Source organism: Peromyscus leucopus, chromosome 3 (assembly GCF_004664715.2).
Source record: "Peromyscus leucopus breed LL Stock chromosome 3, UCI_PerLeu_2.1, whole genome shotgun sequence".
Lineage (NCBI taxonomy): Eukaryota > Metazoa > Chordata > Mammalia > Rodentia > Cricetidae > Peromyscus > Peromyscus leucopus.
The window spans coordinates 88,766,260-88,787,795 of NC_051065.1; the positions used below are offsets into that span (position 1 = coordinate 88,766,260).

Here is a 21,536-nt window from a genome sequence, read left to right on the forward strand (position 1 = left end):
TCTACAAGGTAGGAAGAGAGAAGTGACTCCCACTAGCTGCCCTCTCACCTGCACAGGTACACCATGGTACATGCATACACGCATATAAATAAGTAAATGTACTAAACTCTTTTTTCACCAGGTATGGTGATGCACACCATTAATCCTAGCCCTTGAGAGGGAGAAACAGGAGAACTCTGTGAGTTCAACAGTCAAGGCTACTTATTAAGACCCTGCAAATAAATAAATAAATAAATAAATAAATAAAATATCTAATAAGGCGCTGGGTGGTGGCGGCTCAGGTCTTTAATCCCAGCACTCAAGAGGCAGAGACAGGAGATCTCTGTGGGGTCAGCCTGGTCTATAGAGCTAGTTCCAGGATAGCCAAGGATACACAAAGAAACCCTGTCCCCCCAAAAACAAAAACAAAACAAACAAACAAAAAATCCAATATATCACAAGTACTAAGATAAGCTGAATATCTTAAATCTACTATTTGTCCAAGAACTGAGAGTTATTCCTACTGGCGAGCTAATGTGTTAGCTGCCACAGCCTCATGGACACTGATGGAAGGCATGTGATCACAGACTAAAACAGAGTCTGTTAAAGCAATGACAGTAGCCAATAATATGACATCTTTGCCACTTCCTGGAGTCAAGTCGCACAAGAGAACAGAAAAAGAGCCAGTGCTCACAGTGGGTTGCCTTACAGAAGAACTCTACCCTTAAAGGGGATCCTATCTGCTTGTGAGCTTACCTCCCTTTTGCTCTATGGAATACAATCTGTCTCCTAAGGCTGTTCACTATGTCAACATCCTTGACAAGACAATATAGAACCCCTACAACAACCTCCTGTCTCCAAACTACTGAACTAATATAAAGTCAGTACTTTAATCGGGTGCACAGAGATCTTGGCTGAACGGGCTTATTCCAGATATTACAACAGGACCCTGCATCTAAGGAATTTTGCAAAAACTGGAGAGGGAAATATCTGTCAAGTGATCGATCAGCAGAGCACCTGACCCACGTGGGCTATTCGATAAAGAGGAGCTGTGATGTATCGTGACAACGTTTAAGTTTAGAACTGTCTTCATCTGAAGGCAGTCCGGTCTGGATTCGACCTCGGGCAGGAAAGCGTAGAAGGTAAGGAAAAGTAAAAAGCAGGCGAAAACTGGGCATCTCAGAGCTCGCGAGGTAAAGGCAAGAGGAGTCTAAGGTCATCTCTGGCTACAACAGCAAGTTCCTGAGACCCTGTCTCAAAAAAAAGAAAACGGAGAAGAGAGAAGAAAGCAGGCGAGGATGGAGGGCGCGCCCGGCCCGGCCCCGCGCACCTCGCACCTCCCGCTCGGGCTCCGAGTCCTCGTCGGCCTCGCGTTCCCGCTTCACCCTCACGGCCGGGGGCGCGGGCGCCGGGATTTCTCGCGCAGTCGGCTCGGCTTCACGCTTCACGCGGACCGGGCTGCTCCGAGAGCTCGCCGCCTCGGGCTCCCGCTCGCGGTCTCGCTCCTTCTTGATGCGGCCCGAGCTACCCCGCGACTCGGACTCGCGCTTCCCGCGGGTGGAACCATGAGACTGCCGCTTAGACCGGCTAGACATCGCCGCCACCGGCTAGGAGCTTCCGCGCTGGCGCCGCGCACGCTGGAGACACGCAGCCAATCAGGAGCCGAGCTGGCCTCAGACGCGCAGTTCGCTACGAGTCGCCAAGAGGGACAAGCCAGGAGGTTGGACCCTTATAGGCGCTACGCGCCGAGTTGAAGACAGCTGTTGAGCCTGCCCTTATTCATCACCTCTTCACAGCTTAAAGAGATAGGAATTTTTCACAGGCTACGGTGATCGTAGACGAAAGGAAGCTGGCATTCGACCGTAGATATCTTCAAAACACTTTGTGTCTCGAAATGACAATCCAGAGATGTCCCCTGACCCGGGACTGCCGACCTACACAGGAAGAGGAGTCAGTATTCCCAAATTATCTCCTTCATTCGGGCTTGTACTTGGGAACTTCAATTAGTACCATATTTAGATGGCTCTTGAAATGAGGAAATTGCAAATACTCTGCCAAGGCTCATTTACTGTTTAGCTAATAAAACTCCAAATTCAGTTTTACCAGTGAGTCATGTCTTAGTTCCTACCTATTTGAACAGTCCCATCGAGGTATAGTTGACAAGAGTACTACACGTTAGACGAGTGTAATTTGCTAAATTCTGATGTGTGAACACTTGTGAATCCATTGCCATAATCAAAAAACTTGTCTCACTCCAGAAATGCCCTTGTGCCCCTGTGGAATTTTATACTCAAGTTTTACACAGTGTTTTCACTTTCTGACCTGGCCTCTTTCACGCCTGGTGTATAGACAATCTGTTCCTTTACTTTGCATTGCAATATTCCATCACACAGTTGTACTACAGTCTGTCACTGTTCTAATAATGAGTTCCTGATTTTCACATTTTAAAACAAGGACTTGAAAAACTATACATGCAGGCTGAGGTACAAAGAATCCCGAAGTTTAAGGCTAGCCTGAGCTACATAGTTAGTTCAAGACTATCCTGAGCTACATAGCAAAAGGAGAGAAAGAATGAAGAGATGGTTATACATTATTAGACCCTTAAAAGCCTTGGCTCCTCCCATGGGGACAGTTAAGCAAGTGATCTGGGCAGGGGCAGTGCAGCCCCAATGTGGCTGGAATAGGGGCTGGGTGTGGGTGGGGAAACTTAGCTGCCTGAGCACTTGTCTGCCTCATTACCTACTAGAGATAGATGTTCTTAGTATGTTCACTTTAAAAAAAAAAAAAAAAGCAAGCAACTGGGGAGACGGCTTACTGTACAAGAATGCCTACGTACACTCATGAGAACCTGAGTTCAAACCCCCAACGCTCACGTAAAAAGCCTACAGCAGGCATGGCCTGTACATGCCTGTATCCTAGGCCTTTGGATGTGAGACAGTGGGGCCACTGGGGCTTGGTGGCTGCCAGCTTAACCACAGGTTCAGTGAGAGACCCTACCGCCAAAGAACGAGTAGAGAACACAGAGCAGAGCGCCTGGTAACCTTCTCTGGCCTACACCACACACACACACACACACACACACACACACACACACACACCACATACACACATACACACCACACACACAACACACACACACACACACACACAGGAAATTTAGGCACAGTTGGATCGGGTCAACCAAGTGACATATGTAACATTTTCCTTTTTGTTCTGACATAAAGAATGAAATTATGTCCTTTGCAGGGAAATAGTGAACCTAGAGATCGTGTTAAGGGAATTCAGTAAGAGTTGGGAAGATGAATCGCAAATATTACATGTTTTTCCCATATGCAGAACCTAGATTTAAGGTGTGTGTGTCAGAGAGAGAGAAATGAAAGAACTGTAAGAGGCAAGTTATAGGTCTAAAGGGAGAGAAGGAACGAAGGGGATGGGGATGATAAAATATCACTTTCTCATGAGCAGAATCTGCCCTTAAATATACGAACAAAGCAGATACACATATGCAATATATTTGATCTCATAATGAAGCCCATTATGTACTGTACACTAAAGAACTAATTTTAAAAGGCTAGAAAAGAAAGCCAGTATCTCTAGTAATAGTTTCCAGTGCTCGTGGATGACTCTCATTTTTTATAATTTCCTGGTATATCACCTATAAATCCTTCTTTTGTGTTGGTGATATTACAAAGAAAGCGAAACTCCCGCCCTAACTGCAGCGCTCCACTAGACCAGGTTCGCAAATTCCGAAAGCATCAACGCTATGCCGCACTGGTGCCTACGCAACCGGAAGAAGGGCACTGGAGCCGGAAGTTGAGGCCGCAGCCGGAAGTCGGGCTCCGCAGCTGGCGGTTTGAGTTCCGCGCCGTTGTGGCGGTTGCTGCGGCTCGGCACCCAGGATCCGGATGGAGGCGGCACGGGATCCAGGCCCGGGGCTGTGCTGCAAGCCCGGCGGGCGTCTGGACATGAGCCACGGCTTCGTACATCACATCCGCCGGAACCAGATCGCTCGGTACCGCCCCGCCCCAGGCCCGGCCCGGCCCGGTTCGCCCGGGTGACAGCACCTGACCCCCGCTCGGCTCCCCGCAGGGACGACTACGACAAGAAGGTGAAGCAGGCGGCCAAGGAGAAGGCGAGGAGGCGCCACACACCCGCGCCCACTCGGCCCCGCAAGCCAGACCTACAGGTGTACCAGCCGCGCCACCGAGGTGAGCAGCGGCCCCGCCCCCTGGGCCGGCCCCGCCCCTGGTCAGCCCCGCCCCTGGCCGGCCCCGCCCCTGGGCCAGCCCCTCTTCTCTATGTCAGACCCCCCTCCCTCGGCGCAGCCCTTACCGAAGCCACTGCCTCCGCGCCCCCAGATCTCCGCTCCAGGGCTCGTGACCCCAGTTAAGCAACACTGTTACTGAAGGTACATGGGACCCGGACAGGAATCACTGTCCACCGGTGTGGTCTGCCATGCTCTTTTAATATTCCTGCCACTTGGAAGAGAGAAAGCCTGGCTGAGATTTCAAAAAAACAAAAAACAAAACAAACAAACAAAAAAAATGGCCAGTACATAAAGTGAAATGAACCCAGTCAATGGCCTTTTCCTGGTTTTCCTGTGACCATGAACTCAAGTTAACAAACATATGACACTAAGTTTATGTGCTGTTATTTACAGAGGGTTTAGATCTTAACTACATTAACTCATTGAGTCCGTAGGACACCATAAGCTGAGAACTATTATTTCTATTTCACTGTCCAAAGAGGTGAAATAATAAGTTGTCCAACATCTCAGAGGTCCATCCTTTCAGCAGCTTCCAGTGATATTTGCTGGAGATGTGTGCATCTTGTACCTACTTTGTAGCAGAGCTGTACTAGGGTAGAAGTAGAAAGGGAAGTTAAAATCCTGATTGACAGCTCCCCAAACACACACACACACACTGTTCACATGCATAAATACCCAGAGACTGTCAGAAGCTTGGAGGCTCTCTTGGTTCTCTTTTTCTGATGATTTTGTGAGTAGGGATTTTAGCAGCACCCCGCTTTTCCCTCTCATTCTGGTTTGCCCTTACAGATGCCTCTGCCCACCTAGTCAACCCAGACTGTGAGGAGTCCGGTGAAAGCAGCAGTAGTGGAAGCTCTGAGCTGGAGCCTCCTGGCCGCCAGCTCTTCTGTTTAGAATATGAGGCGGACAGTGGAGAGGTCACATCAGTTATTGTGTATCAGGTACGCCCTCTGGAAACAGCTGCAGCTTGAAGGTCCTGGGCCATGATGGAAACTATTGCCAGTCCCTGAGCCAGTGTTTACCTCAGGGCCAGTGGGAAAACATGTCTTCCACATGGGACTGCTGGGCATTGTCACAAGGTACAACTATCTCAGCACACAGTGGTTCTTAGTTGGGGGGACAGAGAGAACTTGTGACCCTCACTTGAGAATCACTATTACAGGGGACTCCTGAGAAATGAGGAGCCTTAAGCCAAAGAATTCTATGAGAATGCTGTCTAGGAACAGGGCAGGTCACTTTCCTGAAAGAGACCAGGCTCTGAGCTTCCCGACTCTTCCTCCACGTAGGATGATGATCCCAGAAGGGTGAGTGAGGAAGTATCAGCACACACACCTCTGGATCCAGCCATGCAAGAGGCCCTCAGATTGCGCATCCAGGAAGAGCTTGCAAAGCGCCAGAGGCAACACTGACCGGGCTGAAGGCGGTCAGGCAGGCTTCACTGCACTTGGCAGAATTTCACCCAGGGAGCTCGCCTCTAGTTTGGGGGTACCAGGACCAGTCTATATGATCTTCAGGGATCCTTGTCCTCCCTTTCCAAGCTGCTGTATCCACAAGGGTGTTGCAGGACCACATCTGGCCTACCTCCAGCAGCCATTCCTTCTTGTAGCCGATTTGAGCTAACGTTCTGGAATTTTATGACAGTTTTGGCTAACTTGCTGTCGCGGGAGCAGAGACTTCAGGGAGAACCAGGGCTTATGAAGCCTTTACCCACGTGCTGCTGTCTTGATGAGGTCATTTGCCAGGCCCTTTCAGGAGCCATACTTGGTATTCTCTGGTTCTTCGATGTTGTACTTCCTTCCACACATCGTCCCTGGACTGGCTGTCACTTGTCCTTTCTCCTACCTTTTTGCCATGGGTAAACTCATTCCCCCCACCTTCCCAACGTGACTGTTTCTCTACCACTCAGGAATTTGGAAGTGGGGGTTCTGGGAGCCTGCCCTCCTCACAAGTTCTCCAAGTAATTCTGATGCCAATAAAACAGGAGAACTTTGTTTTTGAGGCCTATTTGGAAGCATATCTCCTTCCCCTCCCATGGCTTTCCCAAGCCGCTCATGTGCCCCCCTGCTTTGCACTATGTAGAAGATGTATAGGAGACCTAGGAAGACGATGATGGGTTAGGCTTCAGTCATCTCTTGAAAAACCTGCCTGCTGGGAATGGTGGGGCACACCTTTAATCCCAGCACTCAGCAAGCAGAAGCAGGCAGCTCTCTGTGAGTTCAAGGCCATCCTGGAACAGAGGGAGTTCCAGGACAGACAGTCAGGGCTTGTAGAGAGACCCTGTCTCCAAAAAAAGAAAGAAAGTTAAAAAAGAAAAGAAAAACCTGCCTTGCCTAGGCCTACCAAATTGACCCTCCCCCAACTGTAAAAGACCACCTTCTACTCAGACTAGAGGGGAATTATCAAAACAAATTTGAAACTAACTCTCCAATTATGGTTTAACAGTCTTGAATTATTGAAGATGGGAAAGTTGACAATAGCTATGATTGCCCCCCCCATGGTTGCAAAAAAAAAAGAGTCCTGGAGAACACCATAGACAAAATGAACGCTTCTCCACCCCATGCTTTCTTCTTTCCCACCTCTCAAGAATGTGTCTGAGCATGGTTATGCACACTGTGACCGCCGTGTACAGGAGGCCAAAGTTGGAGGGTTGCTGCAAGTTAAAGGCCAACCTAAGTGGTTCCAAGAAAAAACTAAATAAATGTAACTTAGGTCCTTTGGGTAAAGATCCCCAGACATAGCATTTTTCCAACAGGGGATATGTTTTCCAACACAAGATTAGGCTAAGGTCTGAAGTCCACAACACATCCTGTGCACGGGAATTTCAGAGGCACCTAAGATTTCCAGGAACGAGCCTGACTTCAGCAACTTGAAATGTGAGTTGTAAAGGAGCCTACGAGCACTGAGACTGCGTACAGCCAAACAGCCTGCCCAGGGGTTTGTCTCCCATGTGAGGGTCTCAAGATCAGTGACCATAGCAGCTCAGTGGTTTTTTCTTCCAGGACACTCGGGGGCTCTGCTGGGTTTCATCCCACGCTGCTGAAAACAGATGTAATGGGGTTTGGGCATCTACTTTGTGCCATTAAAACAGTGAGTCACAGCTTGCCATGCCAGAGGAATTCTGGGACAGTGAGTTAGGTAGTAAGTTAGAAGGTCCTGGTTGCGGAGGTGGCTGGGGACCTAAATGCTCTAGACCCAGAGAGCTGGTCCCAGGGTTAAGTGCCTTAAGCTTATCAGTCCTAAGCCCAGTTCTGCTGTCACAGGAAAAAGCCTTTGCCCTGTACTCGTGAACATGTGCTGTAAGTGCCTTTGGAGCTACATGGTTAGATCCCATCCAGAGCCTCTAGGGGAAGGAGGGTCTGCCAAACTCCATGCTCAGCATCCAGCAAGCCATTTTAGTCTCCAGTTAATCAGTCCGTTTTCTGACTTGAAACACAGGATTCACTGGAACTCTGGCTGCTTTAGGAATGTGTTCTTATCGCTTCATTTCCTATTTCCTGGTACAGTTATTAAACCTAGAAAAAGACCTGAAGAGGAATCTGAGGACTCAGCACCTAAAAATTTGCCTCTATTCCCACTTCTTGAGAAAGAAAGAAATGGAAGAATACAGCATTCAGTATAGGCCTTTTTTTGTGTTTATGTGATCCTCACAAAGACCTTAGATAGACTGATGGGAACTCCTCTAAGCCTTTTTTCCAGAAGCACTTTACTTATCAGGTGTGTATGAAAGATTTTCTAGCCAAGAAAGCACTCTTCATTCTTAGCTAATTTCTCCTAAAGCTCCAAACCTGTGCTTGAATGAAAAGCGGTCATTCTGAGCCAATCTGCTGGAGCTGATGCTGATGTCTCTTCAGGCATCCCTGAAATGCCTCTCAGGGGCTGTGCCCCCAGCATTATGGCTTAGCTGCGTTGCTCTGCTCTTCTCTTCTGGGGTCCATCATAGCACTGTTCAGTGTATCTGGCAGATCTGCTTCTAGATGTCTCTTACCTGTTTCAAAACTCACAGGCCATAGTGAGCTTTCAGAACTGCCCTGTTTTGTGGCACAGAAGCAGTATGCCGTAGACAGGACTTACAGCAAACTGCTTCAGAATCAACACTCATTTGAGTCCATATGTTCTTGGCTGTCTTTTTTTTTTTTTTTTTTTTTTAGGGGGCGGATATGGGGGCCAGGTAGGATGGCATATGCCTGTAGTTCCAGCCTTTGAGGCTGAGGCGAAATGACTGCCATATATATAGCCAGGCATGATGGCACATACCATTAATTCCAGCACTTGGGAGGCAGAGGCAGGAAGGTCTCTGAGTTTGAGTCCAGCTTTGTCTACATAGCAATTTCCAGGACAGGCAGGACTACATAGAGAGACCCTGTCTCAACCCCCAACCTCCCCCCACAAAAAATAAAAAAGATTGCCATGAGTTTGAGGCTCTCTTGAGCTACATAGACCTTGTATCAAACAGTCTCATTCCTACTCTCTATGGAATGTTTTTTCCCTCCATTCTTAACTGGAATTAAATCTGTATTTCACAGTTTTGTAATTCCTGGGCCAGAGTTTATGTCATTCTTAAGAGAACTGGTTTTGCAAGGGGGCTTGGGCTGTGCAAGTATAAATGATAAGGCTGGAGTTGTGGCGCACTGCAAGCCTGAACGTCTTTGAAGAGTGTAGTGCAAGACGGGGGAAGATATAAAAGTGTATGTATATGATGGGAGCGGTGTATGTGCTGGCTGCAGCAGCCAGCCAGTGGTGGGTCTAGGATGAATGAAAGAACATTCCATCTCTGGTCATCTGGGGTGCATTGCCAACTAGAGACCACCCCAGATAGATCGAACCCCCTTGGGGTGGTAAGTATTCCAACCTGCTGTGTGTGTTGACAAGATCTTTGAACGACCGGGTGTGCTTCCCAGATAACTCAAATGTAAGTGAGACCTTTGTATGAAAGACAGGTGACTCTCCTACCTCTGAGCCTTTTGGGAAAATCTCATGGAATGTTGACAGTTATTTGAAATCTTAACTCCTTTGGATTCCTATCCTATCGTTGGGAGCCCTAGGCATCCAGCCCAAATTTCTGTAGGAGTTGGAGTGATACTAGAAGTGAAAACCTTCCTAGTAAAGGGCTCCTCTCTTCCCAGAGCCAACAGAACAGGAGGCTGGGAACGGAACAGTTCAAGAGACAAGGAGGAGCACTGTACATTCGAGAGCAGCCTAAGCTATATAGCAACACCTTATCTAAAAACAAAAAAAAAACAAACAAACAAAAAAAAGCATCAGAGTGTACTGGCTATGTCATGGTGCTAAATGTAGAAAAAGCCAAACAGTCTCATTTCCGGTGTTTCTGTATAGATAAAATGGAATTATGCACATTGAAAATCATGGAAGGTACTTTTTTAACCAATAAACTATTTTTATAGCACTGTTTTTGCCAAGAGTTGTGAAATCACTTGTGTACTTGGGGAGGGAGGTTAAATGCCTGCCCTCAAGTTACTCCACTATGGAATCAGCACTGGGAATCTCACCTCTTGCTGGGTGGACTATTTGAAGAGCTGTTCTGGTCAGAGTATAACAGCTAGACTCACGTAGCATAGAGGCTGAACTTTTATAAAGATATCTGGCCCTACTATTGCCCTGGTAGGCAGCTTCCTCCTTCAGGTGTCCATAAACAACTTGGCCTCATCAGGTTGACATATTAAACCTAAAAGTGCCTCCAGTGGCACAGCTCTGGAGTTCAGGTAACCTCAGCACTGTGTCAGAATAGTCAGTAGGGCTTGCGGAATCCTCCAAGACCCCCTGGTGATGAGATAGAGACAAAGCCAGCCCAATAGGATACAGTGAGTGTTAGGAATCACAAAGCTAAATGCAATGGCCATGTAGTCCTCTAATAGCAGTACTAAGGCAGAGGCAGGTGATAGTCAAAAGTTAAAGACTAAGCTGGACTTGGCGGGACATACCTTTAATCCTAGCATGGGGTGGGGGGGAGGGGCAGAGGCTGGCAAATCTCTTGAGAGAGAGAGAGAGAGAGAATGAGTGAATGAATTTGGGGTCTAGAGAAATGGCTCAGCGGTTAAAAGCACTTGCTCTTCCAGAGGACAAGGGTTCAGTTTCACGTACTTGGTGGCATGAAACTGTAACTCCAGTCCCAGAGGATCCACTACAAGCATGTGGTGCACAGACTTACCGGGCAGGCAAAACACCATACATATAAAGTAATAAAAATAAATCATATATATAATTTTAAAAGTTCCCCAGCCAGATACAGGGAGTTCCAGCAGCAGGACACCACAGTCCCTATCTTGAGGAGAAGAAAGGCTAACCAGGTGTGGTGCTACATGCCTGTAATCCTAGCACTCTGGAGGCTACAGCCAGAAAGATCATTAGTCTGAGACTAGTCTGGATTACATAACAGGACACTGTGCAGAGGGGTTGGGGTGGGGAACAGCTCTCAATGATAGTTCGCAGTCCCATCTGAGCATGTAAGAGAAAAGGTGCCGGGTTAGGCTGGAATGTAGTGGGCAGGAAGATGTTACTTCTGGGTTACTGAGAGATGCACCTTTGTCCCTCAGACAGCAGCTGGGCTGGATTTTACCCCCACCCCCACCCCCACCGCTGTCAATTCAGCCAGCCTAGTCTTGTCCAGGGACCATTGCAGAGCCTTATTCCTTGGCCCTGTTTTCACTAAGAGGGAAAAGGCCAGTGATTTCCTGTGCCATTTCTGCCCTCCCATTTGGATGCCCAAAAGGTTTCTCCTCTTGAAGCTCCAGTCCACGGCTGCTTCTGCTCTATTTTGCTTCAGCACAAGGGACTTTGTGAAACTAACTGGTTTCACCAGTCCGGCTATCTCCCACTCCTACCAGCCTGGGATCATGCCCCCTTGGGATAATGATCCCCCTAAGGGTGGTCTTATGGGGGCACCAGGACTGGGGCTGCCTAATAGGCAGAGCCAGACACACCTGTGGTGTGCCAGCAGAAGTAGCCATCCCCTTTCCATCATAAAGAGAAGGTTCAGGGTACTCTGTCCATCGATTGAAGGGAGACTAATGGATGATTTATTCCCACATAGTCCTGTTTCCTCTCCCCAGATTCCACTTGAGTCCCTCACCTTCCCCTCTAGTAATGAGCACCTGGGTGTGTTCATCTTTACCGGCCCTAGGCAGCACCAGCGTGTATTTAGAATGGATATCCTTTAGTACACTAAACCTTATTTAAATGTTGAGTCCTTAGTCGGGAAACATCTTGGACATGGTGACTTCTGGCCAGTACTCTGTGTTCTTGTATGCCCCCAAAATAAAAATAAAAGCAGCCCTCTTCCAGAGTTTGCTAATGGGGCGGTCCGGAGGCTAGGGGGTGGGGTGGGCAAAGCCAAATTCAGCGTGCTTTGGGTTTCCTAAGCCAAGTCCAAGTTTGGTGCTTGGCCTCTCACCCACCTGCCTCTTGCCTGTCAAGACAGTAGCAGGCTTGGGGCGCCACAGTGAGGTAGGGGAGAGCCTCCCCAAAGCCTTAACAGTCCGCCAAGGCAGTGAAGGAAGGCTTCTTCCAGCCACGTGCACGATGACAGCCACAGGCTACAGGCACGGGCGGAGCTGCAGGGCTGGCCAGCCCGCACTCCCACCGCAGGAATGACAAAACCAACTGCCCTCTAGATCTCGGTGTCAGAGGTGTCCGGGCCATCGCCCCGGGCGCCCAGGTCCCCTGGACTTGGGGCACCGCCCACGTTTCTCCCGTGACATTGCCGCGGGGGCTCGGGAGTTGTAGTCTCGGGCGGGGCGCCGGCACCGGGGCCGGGGCTACGCGGACTCCACGTCCCGGCGGGCGGCGCGGCGGGCCTGGGGCCGCCAGGGGCGGGGCCGCTCGGCCCTTTAAACCTTTCAGGGCTGCTCCGAGGGCCGCAGCTGGAGACGCAGCCACGAGGGGGCCGAGCAGGGAGCGGCGGCGGCGGGGCGCTCCGGGGAGGTGCGTACTGGACTTCTTTTCTCTCGCAGCCTCCAAGGGATCGCCTTGGGAAGCCGGGCTCTGGAGGGAGGGGGAGTTGTCGCTGGCTGCAGACTCCTACCCAAGCTGGGGTCCCTGTGCCCACGCGAGCGGGACCCGGTCGGGCTTCCCTCGAGAACCCGCCCCTTTGCCGGGGCACGGTGGTCAGGTGGTTTGCCCGCACGCCAACGCCTCGCAGCCGCTCTCTCGGCCCGGCGCACCAGGCTTTCCTTGGCATGATCGCCTTGATTGTCCTAGCTCCAGCCTTCACCAAGCCGGTGTCCCTCAGGCCGGGGAGCGTGGCTCTCTTTCCAGATGTTACAGCCCTACCCGAGGCTCTCAGCGCGCCGGTGGCATTTGAGTAGATCGCGGAGGCCCCAGATGGATAGCCAGAGGGTGCCACGTTCCGGCTGAGACTCAGCCCAAAGTCTGGACGCCTGAACGCCCAGGGAGAGCTCTGGGATGAAGTGTTGCCCACCCTCCCCCTCCCCCCGCCCTGGCCAGTCGCCAGACCCTGGACCTTGATCTTTCTCCCCCACCAGGCCAGGGCAGCTGATGATTGTGGCCGAAATATCTCAAGGTAGCTGGGCCTGTCCCCTCTTCCCCACCTACCTGTTGTCCTTACCCCCAAACTACCACCACCCTGGCTCCACTCCCTCATGACCGCCTGGATCCTCCTTCCTGTCAGCCTATCTGCATTCTCCATCACGGGCATATGGACAGTGTGAGTAACAGGGGTGCGGGTTGAGGGGGGCCTAAAGGAGCTTGATGGCAAACACACAGTCCGTTGGTTTGTTTGTAGGCTCCAGAATGGTAGGTACCCATGGTCACTCTGTCTGTCGCCAAAGCTTGGCCTGATTCCTGGGCACACAGCCTCTTGAGACATGCGGGCACCACTGCAGTCCAGCGAGACAGCTCCGACATAGACTTCTAAGCAGGGCAACTTGCAGAGGGTCTTTGGTTGGAGGCAATTCTACAGGGTCTGCTATAGCATCAGTACCTACCTCCTCACCCCACCAAAAGACAGCAAGGACAGTGAGGCTGAATTAGGCCAAAAGTCAAAGAGCCAGGAGGGGTGGCTGGGCCGGAAGAGACACGGGGACAGTGACAGGTCTGCTTCCACAGGTATGCCATGGCCGTGATGAACCGCCACGTGTGCCCAGTGGAGAACTGGTATGGAGCAGTCTGCAGGTGGCCTCACTCTAAAGCTCCCTTCATCTCTGTCCCTCTTTGAGCCCACAAGCCACATGGAGACCATAGACCTCCTGCTGTTCTCTGACACTGGTCTCCAGGCTTGACATCCTGGCCATCCACCCACTTCCCGTCATCCCTTCATCCTGTCTCTGCTTCAGGAAGGCCCTGGGAGGTCTGGAAGATTTCTCCTGAAGCCTAAGGCTACAGGCTGAGGTTTTGAGATACTCCTTCCTCCAATCTTGTACCCCGTGTCCTACCTGCCAGGTCCTACAATGAGTCCTGCTCTCCTGACCCTGCTGAACAAGGGGGCCCGAAGACCTGCTGCACCCTTGACGATGTTCCTCTCATCAGGTAGGTCCTGGAAACTGGGCAGACCCTAGGTCCCTCCAGACCTCCAGAAACCCCCTCACGCACAGGGCTGTCCCTGGATCTCAAGAAGAACGATTCTGAGCCAATGAATACTAGCGAGGCTAAAGTGACAGAGGTTATAACCTTAGCACTTGGGAAGTAGTCCAAAGATGGATCCAAGGCCTGCCTGGTCATGTGAGACCCTGTCTCAGAGAAGAGACAAGGGGGAGCCTGGGCATTGCCCATATAGCTCAGCTGGCAGAATGCCCGCCTGGCACACACAAAGGCCAGCACCACATAAAACTGGATGTGGTAGCTGGGTGGTGGTGGCACACACCTTTAATCCCAGCACTCGGGAGGCAGAGCCAGGCAGATCTCTGTGAGTTCGAGGCCAGCCTGGACTACCAAGTGAGTTCCAGGAAAGGCGCAAAGCTACAGAGAAACCCTGCCTCGAAAAACAAACAAACAAAAAACTAGATGTGGTAACACATGCCTGCAGCCCCAGCACTCTGGAGATTAAGGCAAGAGGATCAGAAGTTCATGGTCATCCCCAGCTAGTTTTTGGCTAGCCTGAGCAATGTAAGACCCTGTTCCAAAGAAATAAATGCACTACTTGCTATTTCTAGGAGCTGGGCATTCTGCTGAGTTTTATATGCCAGGGGTGCCTTTTATTCCTTCCTTCAGGTTAGGTTCTGTTTTCACTGCTTTTGATGTGGAAACAGCCTTGGAAATATTCATTCAGGTCACACAGCTAGCCAATGAAAGTACCGGATTTAAGGTCAGCACTTCCGAGTGCCCAACACAAGTCCAAGGAAATCTAGACCAGCTGCAGGACTCAGCAAGGAGTCTCAGATCTGCCAGGCACTCTAGGGCACCTCTTTAAGTCTCACACAGGAGCTCTATTTAAATCAGAGGCTTGTCTGCTGAAGGGCCAAGTACAGATAAAGTCTCCCCCCCACCCCGTGGGGGGGGACGGAGAGTCTAGGAGAGGTGTAGAGGGCCATGGGTTACTCCTGCCTCACTGTCCTCACCCCTCCCCTCAGCAAGTGTGGAACATATCCCCCAGAGAGCTGCCTCTTCAGCCTCATTGGCAACATGGGTGCTTTTATGGGTGAGTGATATCATCAGACTCCTGCCCTCATCTCTAGAAAAGCCCAGAAATGTTTACTCTGCACAGCCTGCCCCATCACCAAGAGCTGGTGAAAGGGGCAACTTCTCTCCTGTTCAGTGAAGGCCAGATACTAACTAATCTTCACCCAGCTGCCCTGGGTAAAAGCCTGGCATTGGGGGGGGGCGGGGATGGCACAGAAACAATTCTACCTACGTGTCCGTGCCCTGGTAGCTCTCAGCTCTCCGCAAGAGGCTGGAGTGCCTGAGCAGGCACGAAACTGGAGGGCAGGCTGGGAAGGCAAGGCTGGAGGAAGGCGAGAACTGGTCCCAGCATCACTGTCTTCCCCTAGTGGCCCTGATCTGCCTCCTTCGGTACGGGCAGCTCCTGGAGCAGAGCCGGCACTCCTGGATCAACACCACCGCACTCATCACCGGCTGCACCAACGCCGCGGGCCTCGTGGTGGTCGGCAACTTCCAGGTGCCTCCCCCCCACCTCCCCTTTATAGGGTCTGGCTGCCTGTAGCGGCGACACTGGAGGTTGATCAAGGGAGCGGTTGAGGGGCCGAGAAGGGATGGATGGGGCAGAGAGGTGGGGCTACTTCATGGATTAACCCGTCGGGCCAGGTGGACCATGCCAAGTCTCTACACTACATTGGAGCTGGTGTGGCCTTCCCCGCCGGGCTGCTCTTTGTGTGCCTGCAATGTGTTCTCTTCTACCACGGGGCCACCACCACCCTGGACCTGGCTATGGCCTACCTGCGAAGTGCGCTGGCTGTCATCGCCTTCATCACCCTGGTCCTTAGTATCCTTCTGGGACCGGGTAGCCGGGAACTCACCCCCAGCCCAGGTCGGGGGGAGGGGTGGCATCTTGAGCCCAGTGACCATCATCCTAGTAGTCTTCTCCTTAGGAGGTCTGATCCTTTACCTCAGCCAGCTTCAGAATCTGGGACGGCCAAACAGTGTAGCCAGGTCCACACATGGGATCGAACCCGTCCTTAACCCCGCTCCAGGTGGAGTCTTCTTCCTCCACGAGAGCTCTCAGCTACAGCACGGGGCTGCCCTGTGTGAATGGGTGTTTGTCCTCGACATCCTCATCTTCTACGGCACCTTCAGCTACGAGTTCGGGGCCGTCTCCTCAGACACACTGGTGGCTGCACTGCAGCCTGCCCCTGGCAGGGCCTGTAAGTCCTCTGGGAGCAGCAGCACCTCTACCCACCTCAACTGTGCCCCCGAGAGTATTGCCATGATCTGAGTCTGGAGGGTGGCTGGCCCAGCCTCCGCAGCACCCGCACCCTCTACCTTCTTTGCATTTATTTTGTACCAAAAACAACCAGTCGAGGGCACTGTTGGGATCTAGGCTTCCTCGCTTCTGGAGAAGTGGCCATCCAACATCCACCTGTGCCATCGAGGAGCCCGGCCTCACCAGCGGCCTCTGCTCCATGTCCTGTCCCCCCCATACCAGAGTAGTATTTTGTGTTCAAGGTCACCTCTCCTCACTTGCCCTGCCAGCCCTTCAGGTGCCTTCTTCTCCCAGTGCCAGAGCCAGACCACTGGGGTTTCCTGCTGCAGGAATTGGGGGCTGGGGCAGCAGGGGCCCCAAAGCCTGGAGGATGGGAGGCGCATGCCTTAGCCTAAGGGAAGGCCCACCCAGCTGCACTTGGGTTCTTCACTCTGCCCCTCACTTCCTTTAGGGCAAATAACACAGCAGAACCACATGAGTATTTTAGTACTTTTTTATATCTATTAAAAAGAATTCTAATTTGCATGTCTGCAGTCTGCTCTGGAGAATCAGGGAGGGTCTGACCCAGTCGGCAGGGATGAAAAGAAGGAGAGATTCTTGAGGGTTGCCAGTAACTAAGAGTGACAGGTGCCATCAAAATACATCAGAAGGGTCTGGGCATGATGGTACAAACCAGTAATCCTAGCACTGGGGAGGTAGAGGCAGGAGGATCTCCAAAGTTCTGTACAGAGTGTGATTTGTATAGACCAGGATCAGCCTGGTCAATACAGTGAGTTCCAAGCCAGCCAGGGTCACACAGTAGAACCCACTCTCAAGACCTCCACAAGTGCTTGGCCCCCTTTGTGAGTCTCTAGACAGGCCAAAGAACTGGCTTGACTTTGTAGTCTCATTTCTTTCCCCTACCCAGTCTGGCTTGAACTTTGATTCCTCGATACCGGCGCCTACAGGGACGGGGGTGGGATACAGAGGGCAACTTTTACAATGTTAAAAGTTTTCTCGGTGGAACTAAAGAACACCCCCAGGATTCCAATGTTAACTAAAGGTCCCAAGGTTAACTAGATTCTTCCGGAAGGGGGTGGTGCAAGTTAGTTTATCAGTTTTAAACAGCTACAAAGGGCCAGACGCTGACACAGTTTGACTTCTAACCAAGAACACTCAGACCCAAGCCCTGGCTGCCCCCAGGGCCCCACCACCCAGAGGCTAGAGGCCAGCAGAGAGGGAAATGCAGCCTGGCACCTTCGGCCATCAGCTTTCTCACTAGCAGCAGGGTGGAGGGTGCAGAGCCCGGCTCCGGCAGGCAGCGTGTGATCGGTGCAGCTGCAGGGCGGGCAGAGAAACCTTTAATGAAGATTCAAAGTGCAAAAGGGAGGACTCAGTCACAGGGGCTGAGCTCTCGGCCCTAACCGCTGCCTCACGTGTACATGGCTCCGTGGAGGTTCTCCAGACGGTGCTGCTGCTGCTGCCTCCGAGCCTGGAAGACAGACAAAAGCTAGGCAGGGCGGGCCGGCATACTCATGGATAAGGCCCCTTTTCAGGCTCCTAGCTGCAACAATGCTAAGGCCTCTCTGCCCCTCAACCAGACTGACTTGGAGGGGAGGCGAAGTGAGGAGCCTGCCGAGGTGCAGGGGTGGGGTGACCACGCCCACTGCCCCCCCTCCTCAGAAGCACCAGCCCTACCTTGTCTTTCTTGTGCTCTTCGTAACTGTCATCATCAGTGGGCAGCTCATGGCGGCACAGGGGGCAGGAATTGGTCTAGACAAATCAGAGCAGTCTTCCAGCCCTTCCCTGCTCCTGATTCCCGCCCCTGCTCTCGCCCTTCCTGGATTCCCAGCTCAGTCCGGAACCACAAAAGCAGCTCAGGAATTGGTGCCAGGGCAGGTGAGGCCGGAAGAAGTACCTTACTTAGCCAGGGCAGAATGCAGTCGGAGTGGAAGAGGTGATGGCAGGGCATCTCGATCACAGTCTCCTCCTCCTCAAACTCCAAGAGGCACACGGGGCACTTGAGCTCTTGAAGAGGAAGTGCTGATCAGGAGAACCGTGAAGGCCCCACCCCAACCTCCCACTCAGACTCAGGCTTGGCCTAGAAAACTAACAGGCCAGATTGTGCTGGCTTGGGGGAGATGGCACGTCTGGCTTATCTCCTAAAAAGAAAAAAAAAGAACTTGTATCCTCACCAGCCTTGGAGCTACCGATGACTGTTCTGGGGAGGCTCTCCACCACAGCCTTGGCAGCTGGTGGGGGCAGGTGGTGTTCCCAATCTACCAATCCCAAGTCCTCAAAGTCCATCCTATTAAAGAGTGATCTGAGGGGAAAGTATAAGAATCAGAACTAAAAAAAAAAAAAAAACAACCCACATTTTTGGCCCCATAATCCACTAGACACTAACAGACAAAAACACCTGTCCTGGCCAGTAGTAATAACGACTAGTACACAATAGCTGCTCAGGAGGAAAAACGAAAGTGGGGTGGGAGCGGAGGGGTCTCGCCCCTTTAATCACAACACTTAGGAGGCTGTGAGTTCGAGGCCAGCCTCACCTACATACTGAGTTACAGGCCAGTTGGGAATACATAGTAAGACTCTCTCAAAACACAAGAAAAACACCAGCATGGTGGTGTGATCAGACAACCCTAGCATTTTACACGAAGTAGCAGTCTCAAGGAAGTCGCTCAGGAATGATCCGGGAAAGCCAAGTTGATTCCAGGGCGGCAGTGAGCTTTCGTGCTAGCTTATTGCTAGCAAAATACTATCCAATTGACTACGCACATGGGCACAGGCCGTGCCCGCCCCCATGACAATCTTTTCCGCTGCCTCCCTCTGCGACTCCCACCTTTTCCAGCTCAGTCCTCCCAAGATCCCCGGGCGGGCCCTGCTCACTAATGGCCCAAAATTAACGACTCCGACCGATCGCGTCGCCCAGACTTAACATTCCCTATTATCCATCCCATCTCCCAGGTTACCGGCCCTCTCCGCCAAGCCCCAGCCCAGAAACCTGCTGCCCGGGGCCCAGCTCCAAGCCCCGCGCACTCTCCTCGCGAGCTCCAGCAACATATTGTTGCGGGCCTCGCGCTCAGGATTCAACGGCTCGCAGTCGTGCTCATCAAAGTAGGACGCCATGGCTGCCGGGCGGCTGGGCTTCTCTGGCCCAGCTCTAGCTTGCCGCTGGAGAGCCGGATCCCGCCCTGGCCAATAAGCGAGCGAGCTTCGAGATGACAGCCAATCAGAGTATCCGCGAGGTGGCCGTAGTGGCTCGCCGACCGCTGACAAAGGCGGAAGTACTGATTCAGCCGCCTCTCATTGGTCGGGTGAGTCAGGTGACCAAAGGCTAAGGCCAATAGAGTCGCAGAACAAGGAAATTCCGGGGACTTGTCCAGCACCACGCTCAGTCGGCCCTCGCCGCGCTCCCTAAGTGAAAATGCGAGCCGGAAATCTTTGTATTGCGTCTCATTGGTTGAATTTACCCTCACGCCCCACCTACTCCACGGGAGGAAAATTCCCACGCATTCATTAGGTTTTAGGCATAAAAAGGAGGGGTGGAGGAGCTAAAGAGATAGCTAAGCTGGCCCAAGTTCTAGCCCCAGCACCCACAGGGCGGCGCTCAACCGTCGGTTAACACAATTTTCAGGCGTTCCGACGCTCTCTGCGGGCACCAGGCATACAAACGACGGACAGACGGACATGCAGCAAAACACTCACACACATAAAAAAAAAAAAAAAAAAAAAAAGAAGAAGAAGAAAAGGACCTGGTGCTGCATGGCTTTAATCCCGTAAATCAGGAGGCAGAGGCAGGCGGATTTCTTTGAGTGGGAGGCCAACCAAGGCTACGAAGTGTGACCCTATTTCAATCTGTCAATCAATAAAAATAAAAAAAAATATATAAACAAATAAGGAAAGAGAGAGGAAGAAAGACAAAACCATGCATGGTTAGGAGCTCAAGTCGGGCAGTTTACAACCTCCTATAACTCCAGCTCCAGGTAGCCCCTCTTTCCCCCTCCTCCCCCATACCTACGTTCAACTGGCAGAAACACATACACAGTTATAAAAACAAATCCTTTTAAAAAAAGGTGACAGCCAGAGGATTGCAAGTTCAAGACCAGTATGGACTACATAGTAAGATCCTGTCTTAAACAGAATAAAAGGAGACACATACAGAAAACGAAAAGCCCATATTTCATCACTGTAGTAGTCTGATACTGTAGTGAGGTACCTTCTGCTTTTCTTTTTTCTCATGGGGGCTTAACTACAGAGCCTGGAGTCCACGCTAAGCACTTTCTCTACCACTGAACTGCACCCGCATTACTTCTGCACCCTTTTATATGTATGAAACCTGAGTCCCAGAAGCGGCTTGCCCAAAGTCAGTGTTGTTGACCTACTTAGCAGGGCAAAGTGCTATATCATTCTCAGAAGAGGAAGGTGACAATAAACCCAGGGAAGGTAACAAATTCTTAGAGCAAGCATGGTGGTAATCTGAGAATTTAAGAGGCCAGCTTGGGCTCTTAGGGAGACACTGCCTCTATAGCCCACACTTGACAAAAACTAGGGTCATCTGAGAAGAAGGACCCTCAACTGAGAAAATTCCTCCATCACATGAGCCTGTAGACAAAGTCATTTCTTGATTAATGATTGATATGGAAGGGCCCAGCCCACTGTAGGCAGTGACGCCCCAAGATTGTACAAGGAAGCAGGCTGATGAGCGGGGCGGTGGAGGTGCAGGCCTTTAGTCCCAGTATTCGGGTGGCAGAGGCAGGCAGATCTCTGTGAGTTCAAGGTCAGCCTGGGCTACAGAATGAGTTTCAGGACAGCCAGGGATACACAGAGAGACCCTGTCTTGAAAAACCAATAAAAACAAAAAAAATTTAAAAAAAAACAAAAAAAATTTAAAAAAAAAGAAAGAAAGAAAGCCGAGAAAGCCAGTCAGCAGTATTTCTCCATGGCCTCTGCTTCAGATCTTGCCTCAGTTCCTGCCCTGGTTTCCTGTCCTGACTTTCCTTTCAAAATAGACTACAATTTTAAGTTGAAACAAACCCCTTCTCAACAAGTTCCTTTTGGTCATGGTGTTTTACTACAATAGAAAGGAAACAATGCCTGACAGTGGAGACACAGGCCTTTACTCCCAGCACTCTGGAGGAGGCAGAGGCAGGTGGATCTCTGCGGGTTTGAGGCCAGCCTGGGCTACAGAGTGAATTCCCAGACCACCAGAGCTACACAGAGAAACCTTGTCTCGAAATATATATATATTTATATATATATAATATATAAAATAAAAATAAATAAATAAAACAAAGCAAAGAAGTTGGCACTAGGACTTGGGTATTTCTGTGGCAGATCTGAACATACTATGTTTGGGAAGATTGGAAAGGATGTTGGGACATTGGGCTGGGAAAGTTATGTTAAAGTCCTAGAACTTAATGAACTTGTGGGGACTTGGAAGATAATGCTGACAGC

The 21,536-nt window shown here is 51.0% G+C and overlaps 4 protein-coding genes across 6 annotated transcripts in view; 2 read left to right on the top strand and 2 right to left on the bottom strand.

Moving 5' to 3' along the window:
* Usp39 (ubiquitin specific peptidase 39) overlaps positions 1-2,528 on the bottom strand; it is a 28,410-nt gene extending 25,882 nt beyond the window's left edge. The window contains exon 1 of the mRNA XM_028855181.2: positions 1,310-2,528. Within this exon, the coding sequence (XP_028711014.1) occupies positions 1,310-1,574 (265 nt within the window). The 5' untranslated portion in view covers positions 1,575-2,528. The remainder of the gene's footprint in view (positions 1-1,309) is intronic.
* A 1,255-nt stretch (positions 2,529-3,783) lies between these two features.
* C3H2orf68 (chromosome 3 C2orf68 homolog) lies at positions 3,784-9,650 on the top strand. The gene is made up of 4 exons (XM_028855190.2): positions 3,784-3,991; positions 4,069-4,187; positions 5,036-5,187; positions 5,533-9,650. The coding sequence occupies exons 1-4, from the start codon at positions 3,885-3,887 to the stop codon at positions 5,653-5,655; spliced, it is 501 nt and encodes a 166-aa protein (XP_028711023.1). The 5' UTR covers positions 3,784-3,884; the 3' UTR covers positions 5,656-9,650.
* Positions 9,651-12,097: 2,447 nt separating this feature from the next.
* Tmem150a (transmembrane protein 150A) lies at positions 12,098-16,619 on the top strand. Of its 2 annotated transcripts, XM_028855182.1 has the most exons (8): positions 12,098-12,184; positions 12,745-12,926; positions 13,328-13,375; positions 13,661-13,747; positions 14,788-14,855; positions 15,205-15,332; positions 15,479-15,656; positions 15,865-16,619. In XM_028855182.1, the coding sequence occupies exons 2-8, from the start codon at positions 12,862-12,864 to the stop codon at positions 16,104-16,106; spliced, it is 816 nt and encodes a 271-aa protein (XP_028711015.1). In that variant the 5' UTR covers positions 12,098-12,184; positions 12,745-12,861; the 3' UTR covers positions 16,107-16,619. The 2 variants fall into 2 exon arrangements, with proteins under 2 accessions (XP_028711015.1, XP_037059711.1); XM_037203816.1 differs by lacking the exon at positions 13,328-13,375 and having other exon boundaries at positions 12,102-12,184.
* On the bottom strand, positions 16,574-19,280 carry Rnf181 (ring finger protein 181). Of its 2 annotated transcripts, none has more exons than XM_028855184.2 (5): positions 19,084-19,276; positions 18,269-18,396; positions 17,992-18,101; positions 17,772-17,846; positions 16,574-17,565 (listed from the first exon to the last, which is right to left on the bottom strand). In XM_028855184.2, the coding sequence occupies exons 1-5, from the start codon at positions 19,206-19,208 to the stop codon at positions 17,506-17,508; spliced, it is 498 nt and encodes a 165-aa protein (XP_028711017.1). In that variant the 5' UTR covers positions 19,209-19,276; the 3' UTR covers positions 16,574-17,505. The 2 variants fall into 2 exon arrangements, with proteins under 2 accessions (XP_028711017.1, XP_028711018.1); XM_028855185.2 differs by having other exon boundaries at positions 17,413-17,557; positions 19,084-19,280.
* Positions 19,281-21,536: the final 2,256 nt, after the last annotated feature.

Bases quoted from the DNA above. Each gene is read 5' to 3' on its own strand.
- C3H2orf68 (XM_028855190.2), top strand. From the start codon at position 3,885: ATGGAGGCGGCACGGGATCCAGGCCCGGGGCTGTGCTGCAAGCCCGGC. The intron at 3,992-4,068 runs GTACCGCCCCGC...GGCTCCCCGCAG, and splicing joins CGCCGGAACCAGATCGCTCG to GGACGACTACGACAAGAAGG. The intron at 5,188-5,532 runs GTACGCCCTCTG...TCCTCCACGTAG, and splicing joins CATCAGTTATTGTGTATCAG to GATGATGATCCCAGAAGGGT.
- Tmem150a (XM_028855182.1), top strand. From the start codon at position 12,862: ATGACCGCCTGGATCCTCCTTCCTGTCAGCCTATCTGCATTCTCCATC. The intron at 13,748-14,787 runs GTAGGTCCTGGA...CCCTCCCCTCAG, and splicing joins GACGATGTTCCTCTCATCAG to CAAGTGTGGAACATATCCCC. The intron at 14,856-15,204 runs GTGAGTGATATC...GTCTTCCCCTAG, and splicing joins CAACATGGGTGCTTTTATGG to TGGCCCTGATCTGCCTCCTT.
- Rnf181 (XM_028855185.2), bottom strand. From the start codon at position 19,208: ATGGCGTCCTACTTTGATGAGCACGACTGCGAGCCGTTGAATCCTGAG. The intron at 18,102-18,268 runs GTGAGGATACAA...TTCCTCTTCAAG, and splicing joins CATCGGTAGCTCCAAGGCTG to AGCTCAAGTGCCCCGTGTGC. The intron at 17,558-17,771 runs GTAGGGCTGGTG...CCAGGCTCGGAG, and splicing joins AAGAGCACAAGAAAGACAAG to GCAGCAGCAGCAGCACCGTC.